Source organism: Ambystoma mexicanum, chromosome 3q (genome assembly GCF_040938575.1).
Source record: "Ambystoma mexicanum isolate Mex_15411 chromosome 3q, UKY_AmexF1_1, whole genome shotgun sequence".
NCBI lineage: Eukaryota > Metazoa > Chordata > Amphibia > Caudata > Ambystomatidae > Ambystoma > Ambystoma mexicanum.
Window position 1 is genome coordinate 760532029 of NC_090926.1, and position 12721 is coordinate 760544749.

A 12721-nucleotide genomic window follows, 5' to 3' on the forward strand; every position below is an offset into this window, starting at 1 on the left:
CGAAGCCACACTGGTCCATGTGTACAATATCACCTATTAGCTTAGCCAGCCTCTTAGCTAGAATTGTGGTCAATAATTTCACATCATAATTGAGCATGGCTAGTGGTCAGTAAGAATCACATTTGTCAGTGTGTTTGTTGGGCTTGATAATCGGGATCACAAGGGTCTCTCTCATGCTTTCGGGTAGTATCCCTCTCTCGTGTGCCTCTTGGAAGACCTCATGTAATAGGGGTGTCAGGGAGGTCTTGTATGCTTTATAAAACTCAGTGGGTAGCCCGTCGCTCCCAGGAGCTTTGCAGGTGGCCAGGGATTTGATTGCTTCATCTATATCTTCAGCTGTGATGTCTGCATCTAGGGCTTCGGATTGTGCAGGAGACAGCCTGGGAAGTCCTATCTCCTCCAGTGTGTCTGTTATTTGTTCACTGGGGACCTGATCCTTGTGGGAGTATAGGTGTTCGTAGAAATGCTTGAAGGTGTCATTTATACTCTGTTGCGTTTGTTGTATATTGCCTTCTGTGTCCTGCAGTGCTGTGATTGTGTGCCTGGGGTGTTCCTTTTTGCATAGCCAGGCCGGCAGTCTGCTCGGCCTGTCAGATTCCGAGTGCGCTATGTTCGTTTTGGTGGTGTGGTCAAATTTAGCTAGTCTATCCCATGCTGTCATGCATTTAACTCTGAGTGTTTTAAGGTTGGCTTCCCTCTGGTGGGTGTCTATGGGGGTGGCTTCCAATCTTTTAACCTCTCGTTCCCACTGGTTTAGTTCATCTCGCAGCTGTTTTAGAATGCCTCCCGCTTTTGCTATAATTTCTTCCCTTATTACTACTTTTAGGGCATCCCACATCATGCTCATGCGGTCGACACTACCCGTGTTTACCTCAATGAAGTTATCTATGAAGTCGTGCAACTCTTCTTTGAACGCTGGGTCACTCAGGGCCTCCACAGGCATTCTCCACCATAGGTATAGGGGGTCTAGGGCCAGTGTGGTTCCATTCCACCAGGAGTGGTGAATGATCTGAGATGGTCCTCCCCAGATACTGTGCTTCACCTATTTGTGATAGGTGTTCCTTGCTTATAAAGACATAATCTCGTGTGCAGGCCATGTGGGGATGAGAAGTATGAGTAGCCTCGTGTGTCTGAGTGCAACTCCCTCTATGTATCTGCAAGGTCTAACCTGTTCGTCATTAGGGTTAAAGCTGTTGTAGCTGCAGATGGGACTTTCGGGTGGGGCTGGGACCTGTCAAGTTCAGGGTTATGCACACAGTTAAAATCTCCACACCAGAAAAAAGGCCATTTCTGTATGCCGTGATTTTGGCATACATTGTGTTCAGGTGTGCCGGAATGTTGTTATTAGGGAGATGAGAGTTCACTATACATACCTCTGTTTTCTCCACTCAGCCCCATATTATCACAAACCTGCCCTCCGGGTCTTTTTCCGACTTAATTAAGTGGAATGGGAGTTGGGGGTGAATCTAGGTATATACTCCTCTGGCGTATTTGGAGTAGGTGTTTCCAGCTCCCTTTCCTCCCCAATGTTCACACAATTTAGCCATAGATTCCTCTGTGCAATGTGTTTCCTGTAGTAATGCTATTTGCACACCCTTTCTGTTTAAGTAGGACTTGATTCTGTTCCGTCGCAGATAGGTTCCCAAGCCCCTCACATTCCATGTCATTATTTTTATTCTAGTTGCCATAGTGCTTTGGGGGGGGGGTTCAGGTATCTCGGTCCCTTGATGGGGTTGTTTGCAACTTCAGTCCGGAAACTATCAACTTCTTCCGCTTGCTCACCCAGTTTCAGCCAGTTCTCCCCCTACTCCGCTCCCCCCGCCCTTGTTGTGGTACAATTTGGAGACTTATTAACTTGTACAACTCTCATTTTGGTGGATGAGGTAAACAAACAAAACAACTTTGAACTGCCCCCAGAAGTTGCTTCCAACTTGCAGCGCTCAGGGGGTCCCGAGCCTTCTAGGCCACTCCTGGCCTTTCGGAATGGGTGGGGTGTAGGCAGGTCGCCTGCACAGTTTCTGGTGGGGTGGGTCACTTTTCGTTTTCTTACGTGGTCCTTTGAGCTCCTGTCCGATGTTGCTGTCCTCATGGTAAGTTTCAAATGTGGTATAGTTGTCTGTTCCATGTGTTATTGTGGGAGAGTCCAGTTTCGCTTTTTACAATAGCAGGTGCTTGATTATTTCATGTCTGACTTTATTGGTTCTTCTCCATCATCCGTAAGATCGTTGTGCTCAAGCCACATGTTTGCTGCAGCTGGGGTCTCCAGAAATATCGCTTTTCCCTTTTAAAGTACCTTGAAGCGTGACGGGTAGACCAGCATGTACTTCAGGTTACGTTTCCGTAATCTTGCTTTCATTGGGATGAAAGAGTTCCTTGCTCGCTGCACTGTGAGGGTATAGTCAGGGTACATGACTATTGTAGAGTCCTTTCTCCTGATCTCTCCGCCTTCCCTCGAGTACCGCAGTATTGTTTCTCGGTCTCGGAAGTTTAGAATTTTGGCTAGGATTGGGCGCGGGTGTGACCCCGGTGGGGGACGCTTCTGTAACGATCTGTGGGCTCGCTCTACAGAGAACGCTTGGGCGAGTTTCCCTTGCCCTATTTCTTGTTGCAGCATCATTTCAATGAATTCCGTTGGGTCTGGGCCCTCCATGTCCTCCGGGACACCTAGGATGCGGATGTTATTCCAACGGGCACGTCCCTCAGCATCCTCAGAGCGTGCCTCCAGTCTCGCCACTTTTTGTTCCAGAACTTGGATTCTTATCTTCAGGTCCTGGGTACTCTCAACGTTGTCCTGTAGGGTGGTTTCCGTTACAGTCACCCTTTCTGTTAAGTTGCGGGCGTCCTGGCGCATGAGCTGCATGTCCGATTTTACCTCCTCTATTTTATTGTCAATAAATGTGCGGAGTGCTGCTATTGCTTGTAGGACTTGCATGTTTTTGGGGTCCTCTTCTTGTGGGGGCGGCTCCTCAGTGGTTGCAGTATCTTGTTGCGGTTGTTGTTTTGGTTTAACAGTTGTGAAGGAGTCCATCGTAACTGATTTCGATTTGGTTTTAGGAGGAGACATCACCTTCCTCAGGGCCCCCAGTCCGCTGTGGCGGGTCGGACTTAGTTACTCTGCTGTCAAATTTGGTGGCCCCTTGTCGTATTGCTGTCGTTCTATCCCCAAAAGCGCGGCACTGGCTGGATCCCCTTGACGGGCAGGTGCTTGGCAGTTTCAAATTGGGGCAGCACTTCTCAGCGCTACTCGCTCTTGTTCCCAGTTCAGTTGGCCAGGGTGCAGCCCAGGTTGCTGCCTTTGTCACTCTTGGTTGTTCCCTGCCCCCGTTGTGTCATCTGTTTTATGGTGCTTGCCTTACTGTTGGTTTACTGCTGGGGGGCGAGTGTCCATGAGGCCGATTACAGGTTGACTTATTGCCGCTCTATTTGCCTATGATTTAGTGCGTTTGCTGCTTACTGTTAGTGTTTGGAGATCCTGTTCCCGTTTGTGTGGGTTCTGGTCCTTTGTGAAGGGTGGGGCTATTGTCCAGATTTGTGCACTTGTGCCGAAGCTGGCACCCGTTTACAGCATGTGTCAATGCGGGGCGCCAGACGGTGCGGTTACCCCCAGCTGCCTTTGAGTCAGGCGAGCGTTAGCGCTCTGTCCACTGTGAGACACATCAGTTGTCTTAGCTGGCACCGTTGTACGCACTTACAGTTCACTCCAGGTGTCCGCCCGTCTCTGCGCGAGCCCTAGTGCCTTTTCCAGGCCTGCTTACAGCTCGTATTGCCACACTCGAGTTATTCCTCAGGCTCCCCAGCCCGGTTCTGGGCCTGCAGGCCCAGTTATCGTCTCCCCCCAGCTGGATGATCGTGTGAACTAGGGCCTGCCACACACTCGTGCCCTTATTTTTAATGATGGGGGGGGTCCGACACGTTCTCCTCCCGACTCACTGTGTTCCCCAGGTGCTGGATCTTTGTTTTCGCCGCTTGGTCGGAGTCGCGGTCGGCTCACGCGGTCCAGGCGGCCGTCGCTGGCGCTGCCTCCTTGTGCTTCCCAACGGTTCGTTCTGCTGATCCCCGAGCTTCCAGTCACAAGCGCGGTGTCAGCTTATACCGACCCGACCGTCGCTTCGGTGTCCGGCAACTTCGTCCGTCCTCTGCCTTGGGGTGGCTCCTGGTGTTGGCGCCTCTGGCTCCAACTTGCTGGGTGCGATTCTGTGCAGCAGTTAATACGCCGTTGCTGGCTTAGGTGCGGCCAAAAGGTAGGCATTTCACCCTGCCAAAATAAAAGGAGGAAAATGTTGTATGTTGCGGCAGACTTCCACTGTTAGACAAGCTCGCTCCTGTATATTGCAGCGTTTTCATTCTATAGCGGGCGCTGCCATCTTGAGAGTCGCAGGGGCTCCACTTTCATCCTCGCGTCTTCCGTCTTTGCAGCTCCGAATCCCTCCAGGAGTAGCGTCAAGCGTTGGAAACCAGTTCCCCCACACTTATGTGTAGTTTTCTTTCAGTAACAGATGATTTAAAGCAATATTATAATCCTTCTTTAGGATCACGGACAGGGGCACTTCGGAAGCTTGTCCTCACCGCATGCGTGCTGGCCACGCCCCCAACACATTAATTAAAGCAACGGCCGCACGCGGCCTCCCAGATACAGTGTTAAAGCAGAACAACTTCCCTTATACAATAAAGGAACCAATATATATATGAACTTTACACAATTTACGGCCTTAATATACTGATAAGGCCTAGCACTACTGACTAACATGCAAAACACAACGAAAGGAGTGACTTAGCTGTGGTGTCAGCAGCAAAGAAAGAGGAGTTGGGATTGGAGTAAAGGACTTATATAGAGGAGGGTCCCTGCCCATTGGTCTCCTGCAGGGCATGACCTGTCCTCCATGATGGATTGGGGAGTTTCCCCTTATATTGACATGAACTCTATTTAGTTCCGTGTTTCAAAGTTTTTTGTTTGTAAAAGTTTTTTCTCTGCTGCTGTGGTTTCAGAGGAAAGATTGTAATGCATAATAGGAGCCTCCTGTCTTGCCACAGACTCTTTCGCGAGGCTATGGTCGGTACCATGTTTCGCGCAAGCACATCCTGAAATACTGCCTTTTGTCGAGCAGCTTGTTACTACCCCATCACAAAGTACTTGTACTTATCTGCTCTCTGCCTCTCACGTTGGGGACGATTCTTATTCAGGGATGGTCTTCATAACACTACTGTTGGCCAAAGTCCATCCTACAACAGCCCCTCCGGATCCTATTCCTTCTGCTCTTATTCCTATAATTTAACCTTCTTTTGTACAATATTTTCTCTCTTTCTTTAACATCTACCTTTCCAGCAACTTTTAAACACGCTATCATTATTCCTATTCTAAAAAAACCTCCAGCAAATCCTCTTGTTGTCTTTAATTTCCGCCCTATTTCTCTTCTACCTTACCTATCTAAGCTTCTGGAGCGCCTTGTCTATTCTCAGATTTCTTTCTTTGTTAATGATCTCTCCTACCACGTTTTCTGTGTTTCGCCCTCGTCACTCTGCTTTAATGTGTGTACTCAACTCTCTTCTGTCAGCTCGTCACACTAAACACTCTTCTTATTCTTCTTGATCTATCTGCCCCTTTCAACACTGTGGACCACTCTCTGCTCTTGGACTCTCTGACCTCTTTTGGTTTTAGGGGTTCAGTTCTTTCATGGTTTTCTTCTTATCTTTCTAATAGAACTTTTTCTGTTTCGTAGGCTGGAAAGGTTTCTTCACCATTCCCTCTTGAGCACGGCTTTCCCCAAGGCTCAGTCCTGGGTCAGTTTCTTTTTTCACTCTATACCTCTCTACTCGCTCCTGTGATTTCTTCCTTTGGCATCTCCCATCACTTTTACGCTGACGACACACAACATTTCCTATCTTTCTCTTCTTTTACGCCTGAAATTCATTACACTCTTACTTCTTGTCTGTCAGGCATTAAATCTTAGATGGCTTTGCACTTTCTCACTCTTAATGCTGGGAAAACCAAGGTCCTATTTTGCCATGCCAACACATTCTCTCCACCACCATCTATCTCCTTTCCACCATCAACTCTCTCTGTTTCTCCCACTGCTCATAATCTCGGTCTCTATCTCCACTCTAATCTTTCTTTTACCCATCACATTTCCCTTACATCCCGCTCTTGTCGCTTTTACTTGCACAAGATTCGCAAGGTCTGTCCCTCTCTTACTTTTCACGTGACTAAATTGCTTATTTCTTCTCTTATATTTTCGTGACTCTTCTATTAATCTGTTACGCTTTTTGGTCTTCCTTCTTCTCATCTTGCTCCTCTGACATCTATTTACCATTATGCCATTTGCATACTCTTCCTGCTTTCTTACCGTGACTATTTCAGTTTCACTTGCATCTCTTGGATGGTTGCCTTTTCATTCTCAATTTAAATTTCATTTTCTCTGTTTCGTTTTTAAATCTCTCTATTGGTTAGCCCCAGACTATCTTGCTGCTCTGCTGTCCTTCTATACTCCTTCTCGTTCTCTTCGCTCTTCCTCTCATTTCAAGTTGACTGTCCCCCGCCTACCCTGCGCCCAGTCTCGCTTTCATTCTTTTGAGCGCCTTGCCCCTTTTCATTGGAACCTTCTTCTGTTATCCCTTCGATCTATCACTGTCTGTTCTCTTTTTCGGATCTCTTTGAAAAACCACCTACTTCACAGTCCTTGATTGTTTGCTTTCTGATTTGATATCTGAATTACTCTAAATCAATAATTGTGTACCGTTGTTTTTAACTGTGTACAGTGATTTGGATAAAAGCACTTTATAAAATTCAATAAAATACAAAAATAAAATATAAATACTGGGCCTCATTATGAGTCCGGCGGTAACCGAGGTGGTAAAACCGCTTGGTTACCACCGGACCCGTATTACCATTCCGCCTCCGTGATTCCCGGAATTACCGGGGCATTACAACCCCGGTGACCCAGGAATTCCGGAGGCGGAATGGTGTTAATCCCCATTCCCATTGAGTCATATAGGACTCAATTGGAACGGGGATCATGGAAACACCGGCACCATCTCGTGATGGTGCTGGTGTTTCCACGTCCGCCTGCAGGTGGGCGGTGTTAAACCCGCCAGGTCAGACCTGGCGGGAACATCACCTCCCGCCTGCAGGAGTCGGGATCGGGCAGTCCGGAATTAACAGTGGTGGCGGGTTTACCGCCACTGTTAATTCCGGACCGCCCGACCTGTAATGAGGCCCACTGGCTCCGTTCCTGAACTCGCTCTGTGGCTGGTATCAGCATCTTCCATTCACCTTGCAAGTCTCTTTCATCACTTGTGATGTCTCCTGTTTCATCCACTTCTTGAATCTCCTCCGGTCTGTTCTCTCCTCTTACATTCTCCTGTTTCATGTCCGCCTCTTGCTCCTGTGTCTCTTGTTCTCTCATGGACTCTTCTCTTGATTCCGGGAGCCGTCTTCTGAATAACGCAACTCTTTCTAGGTTCCACTTTTTACCATCTAGAGGACACACGTGATTAGTGCTATTTTGCACCACTTTTAAGGGTTGACTGTACCTGGATCCTGTTATTTGATCCCTGTGCGGTGACTTTATTTTCACTATGTTGCCTACTTTTACCTCAGTCCTTTGGGCTGATCTGCGGGTGTCATTCCACAGTTTCATCTGATCTTTTCTCTTTTGAATTCTCCACACCACATCCTTGGTGTTGACAGCGTCATCCTGCCTCACTTTGGATAACAGTGGGGATACCAGAGTGGAAACGGCCCTCCTCCCTCTCAACATGCGAAAGGGAGACCCGTTAGTGGTAGCATTGGGAGTGAGGCAGTGGGCCGCTACCACTTTTTTAACAGTTTGTAGGGGTCCATACCAGATGCCACAGCCAGCGGCAGGGCACCTTTAATAAACCCATTGGTCAGTTCTACCAACCCGTTGGCCTGGGGATGATAGAGACTTGCTTTTATTTGTTTGATATTATGGTCTTGCAAAAGTGTCTCAATTTCTCTTGATACTAGCTGGACCCCGTTGTCGGTCACTATCTCTTTCGGTAGACCTTCCCTCTGAAAGAGTGCACTTAACACTTCTATAACTGTGGCTGTGGTGATGTTGGTCACAAATTCTGCCTCTACCCACTGTGATAGATAGTCTATCATTACCACTCCATATGTGTGGCATTGGTGCGAGTGGTCCAATGAAATCGAGGCCGATCTTGTGGCACACCCCTTGGGGAATCTCAGTGGGGTATTACCAGTGCTTGACGTACTTTGAGTCTCTTATTTTATTTATTGGGCATTTGTTAGGTGCTTATACAACAAATAAATTGCGTTTTAAAGGGCCCATAGGGCAACAGGGAGGGAACATGGGAGAGAAAACAATTACTACCCAGAAGATATAGACAAACCTATCAGGCCTTTTTAACATTCAGAGCGTGCAAGTGCAGAGAGAGGAGGGGGAACGGAGAGAGGGGTAAGTGCTGGGGTGTCTGATTTTGTGAGTGAGCAGCAGGTGTAAGTGCCCAGAGTAGGAAGTGCTAGGTAGCTAACATCTGTAAAAAAAAGAAAATGGTTAAGTGCAGGTTTACAGTGACGAAGGCCGGTAAGTGCCAAGGCAAGTGCTGTGTATAGACGGAGGCTGAAGCTGATTAGGTGTGAGAAACTAGGGCCCCAAAGGACACATAAGGGCTCTGGTCACCAATTACAGTGACCATGAGATCAGCAGGGGAGGGGAGGAGCCTTCTCAATGCCAGAGCAGGAGCTCCCCAACACTGTCGCCGTCACCCATCCATGAAGAGCCGTGCTGCATAGGTAAGCTTCAGGCAGAATTAGAGTCTGCCCTGTAGCCCCTCAGCGAGCATCCGATCCGCGCTCTCTGCAGCTGATGCCCATTACCATTTTAAAATCGTGCTACACCCTGATGTGCTTGTCTCTCCTTCAGCAGCATTTCATGCTAATGCACTGATTTAAATAGCATCGGCTATTGCATTGCACACGAGGCATCCTGCCTCAAGATGGCCGCCGCCCTGAAAAGCACTGCTGCCTGACCACGTCCTACTGCAAGCCTGTCCTTCGTTGTTCCTGATTGGCTGGCTGACCATATTTACATTGCATCCAATCGCCGGCCTAGGAAGTAGGGCCACTCCCCTGACTGAGCTGAGCGAGCGTGCCGCGCTGCAAGCTGCTCCATGTCCTTGTGCTCTTCAACGCCTCGACCGGCTCACCTACAGTGCTCCGGCTTCGCCAGATCCGACCTCTTTACTACTACCGGTGAGACTCGGCCCATTTCATCATAACTGGCTGATACTGACAATTGTACTCTGTTCACCACCCCATGTCAGCACAAACACCATGATTCCCCTGACACTAACTGTATTGTCTAGCATATCCAATCTATATGCTTTATAGCAAGCCTAATCTCCACAGTCCTCGAACCCCTTTCGCTGCACTTGCAATTGCTGTAAAAGCAAAATAACGTCTGCACAGGTGTAACCCTATCCCTGCCTGATGAGGCCGTGATTCTCCAAAAATTGCAGCAACGCTCCTGCCCGATTTCCTACTACTATCATTACCCTGCATCTGTATATTCTGTACTTCGCCTGCTGCCAGTAATATCTTCTTGCGTGCATGATACACAAGTATTTGCCTCTAACCTACTGCTGGTGATATTCTACTGTTAGCTTATGCACATTTATTCATTAAGCGCTTTGGAACACATTGTGTATAGGCGCTATATAAATAAACTATCATATCATATCACTGCTAGTTTTAATATCAGTAATTTGCACCGCTTCACTCCTGAGCGCTGCATACAGTGATTCAACTGATTTGTGTCATTTTATACCTCCAATTGCACGACTACTACTGTATTGCCCACTCTGTGTCCCTCCCAATATGCACTTCACTTATTGTTTACCTATCTTTCTAATACTAATCCCTGACAATTGCCAATAGAACCTGTTACACAAACTGTCAGCATACTATGTCACTACCTTTATAAATCTATACAGTTTCTTCAGTACTAGCGCACTAGCCATTAAATGCTATGTTATTTGTTATGCTTAGTTAGATTTGCCTTAAACATTATACTGTATCTATATTGCACAAATGTATTCCAGCAGAACTCACACCTCAACACCACCATATCAGCGCACCCCACCTAACTTCACCTTCTCCTCCCTCTTTCTCATCACCCTCACCTTCTGGGCAACCTGCAGCATGCCCCCCACATACACTGACCTCATACCACCACCTGACCCCTATCCCACTGCACGCCAAACCGACAGCTGCTCTCAAAACACCAAACTGACTGGACAAGCCCACCTCCACTACAGGCTCTGCGGACTCAGAACTCGCACCAAGCATCACAGCACCTTCCACAGCACCCCACCCACCACCCGTTTTAGGAACAGCAGACTTGGCACTCGCACACCCACAACATGCACTAACTTACACCCCCAACATCACACACACCACCCATCCCTCCAACTCTCCCCACCCAACAAACACCACTCACCTCCACACACACCCGCTACTCTTCGCACCGCCACTACCAGCACCCACAAACAACTCCATCCGACACCTACACACACTGACCTTAAATGCGCCTTCATCAACGCCCGCTCTATCCCTGCCCATGCCATCGAAATCAATGACCTCATCGCCTCCAACAAACTAGACCTACTAGCCATATCCGAAACCCCTGCTCCATGAAGCTTCCAGCCCCTCCATTTCTCTCGCCCTCCCCCTACGATACACCATCCTGAGACAGGACTGCAAGACATCTAAAGGCGGAGGTGTTTCCCTTATCTACAAAAACACCATTTTCATTAGAATATGCAACCAACAATGGGAAAACAATGCCGATCTCCTCACTGCCAAGCTCTCACTCTCTCCTAATTGTAAATGTACCATAAACATCATAATTACTTACAGGCCGCCAGGATCTCCCTCAGACTACCAAAAGCAACTCCTGCAAATCATCGGCAACAACCTCAAAAGCTCCACTAAAACCATTTTACTCTGTGACCAAAACCTAGGACTACTTGACCCTAAGGACAAAACAGCCGCATCCCTTGCCAAAGAACTCACCCAACTAGGGTTCGAACACAAAGTTACAGCTCCCACTCATTGTAAAGGCCGAACCATTGACTGGATCACTGACCATAACTGCTCATCATCCATCACTGACATCCTAACCCTCCCATGGACAGATCACCACTATATACAATTCTCTATTCCCACCACTGCCACACACAAGACTCGCATTCATGCCCCACCGGCTAAAGTTAGAAACTCTAAAAAACTCACTAAAACCAACCTCGCCCCATTTCTCAATATCCCTGAACTCAAACCGCCATTCAATAATGGCCCCACCTCTCTCGCCAACACCTATGCCCATGTCCTCACGCAAGCCATTGAATCCATAGCACCCCTAGAAGAAAAAAAAGAAAAGAAATCCATGCACTCCAACTCTTGGTTCACAGAAGAACTATCAGCTCTCCGCACCAAGAAATGTAAAGCCCCAATCAAGTGGCAGTCAGCGCCCAACCAATCCTCTCTCAAGGAATTCAAAGAAATCTCCTGTACTTATAAAAAAGCCATCTTTCATGCCAAATCAGAATTCTACAATCAAAGAATCTCTAAAGCCAACTCTAAATCAAGAGAAATTTTCTCTATCTTTAAGGAGCTCACCACACCTATCTCTAGTCCAGATTAAATCATTAAGGATGAAGCTTGGTGCTCCAGCATCCAGACCGCCCTCCTCAACAAAGTTAAAACATTGCAAAATAAAATAGCATCTCAGCGCAAGGCTCTCCTTAATAAAAACTCCCCCCACCACCCTCCTCTCACATGCCACTCTCTCAAACACCCCTCTTCGTCTTCAGAGACGTTACAGAACTAGAAGTCACAGACCCTCTAAAAAATATCAAACCATCCACATGCAAAGGGGACATCTGCCCTCCAACCATTATCAAAGAATGTTCAGATTCACTGCTACCTATCATTACTGCATTCATTGACTCCTCATTTTCATCAGGCATCGTACCACAATGCCTAAAAGAAGCCTGGGGTCGCCCGCTACTAAAAAAGCCCTCCCTTGACCCCACCTCGCCAGATAACTACCACCCTATCACTACTGTCCCCTTCCTCCCCAAAATCCTAGACAAAGCCGCCCATAACCAAATCCAGCACTATCTGGAAACTAACGCCATCCTGGGCAGAAGACAGTCAGGCTTCCGCAAGGGCATGGCACAGAAACCGCCCTCTTAGACTTAAAGAATCAAATCACCAAAATAATGGACACTGGTAAACCTGCCCTCCTGCTCCTCCTCGATCTCTCCGCTGCGTTTGATCTTGTTGACCATAACATCCTCACCTCCCACCTTTTCAACGCTGCACACTTCTCGCACAAGGCCACCACCTGGATAACTTCCTTCCTAGACGGAAGGGCCATGAAAGTATACCCAGAATACTCAGACCTGGCCAATGCATCCCCTAATACCATCAACTGTGGAGGCCCTCAGGGATCATGCACTGCACCCACCCTTTATAACCTGTTTACCAAACCTCTCTGACTTGTTGGATGTGCTCGGCATAGCATAAACTAACTATGCCGACGACACTCAAGTCCTCCTCCCCCTCACTGGAGATTATATCCAAGACACAGAAGCCCTCCTTCAGATATACGCCACCATACAAACTTGGATGGCCATCAATGGACTCTGTTTAAACATTGATAAAACCGAGGTCATCATC

At 47.8% G+C, this 12721-nt stretch overlaps 1 protein-coding gene across 1 annotated transcript in view; it reads left to right on the forward strand.

The window, feature by feature from the left end:
* The first annotated feature begins 9102 nt into the window (after positions 1-9102).
* GALK1 (galactokinase 1) overlaps positions 9103-12721 on the forward strand; it is a 429466-nt gene continuing 425847 nt past the window's right edge. The window contains exon 1 of the mRNA XM_069654753.1: positions 9103-9232. Within this exon, the coding sequence (XP_069510854.1) occupies positions 9151-9232 (82 nt within the window). The 5' untranslated portion in view covers positions 9103-9150. The remainder of the gene's footprint in view (positions 9233-12721) is intronic.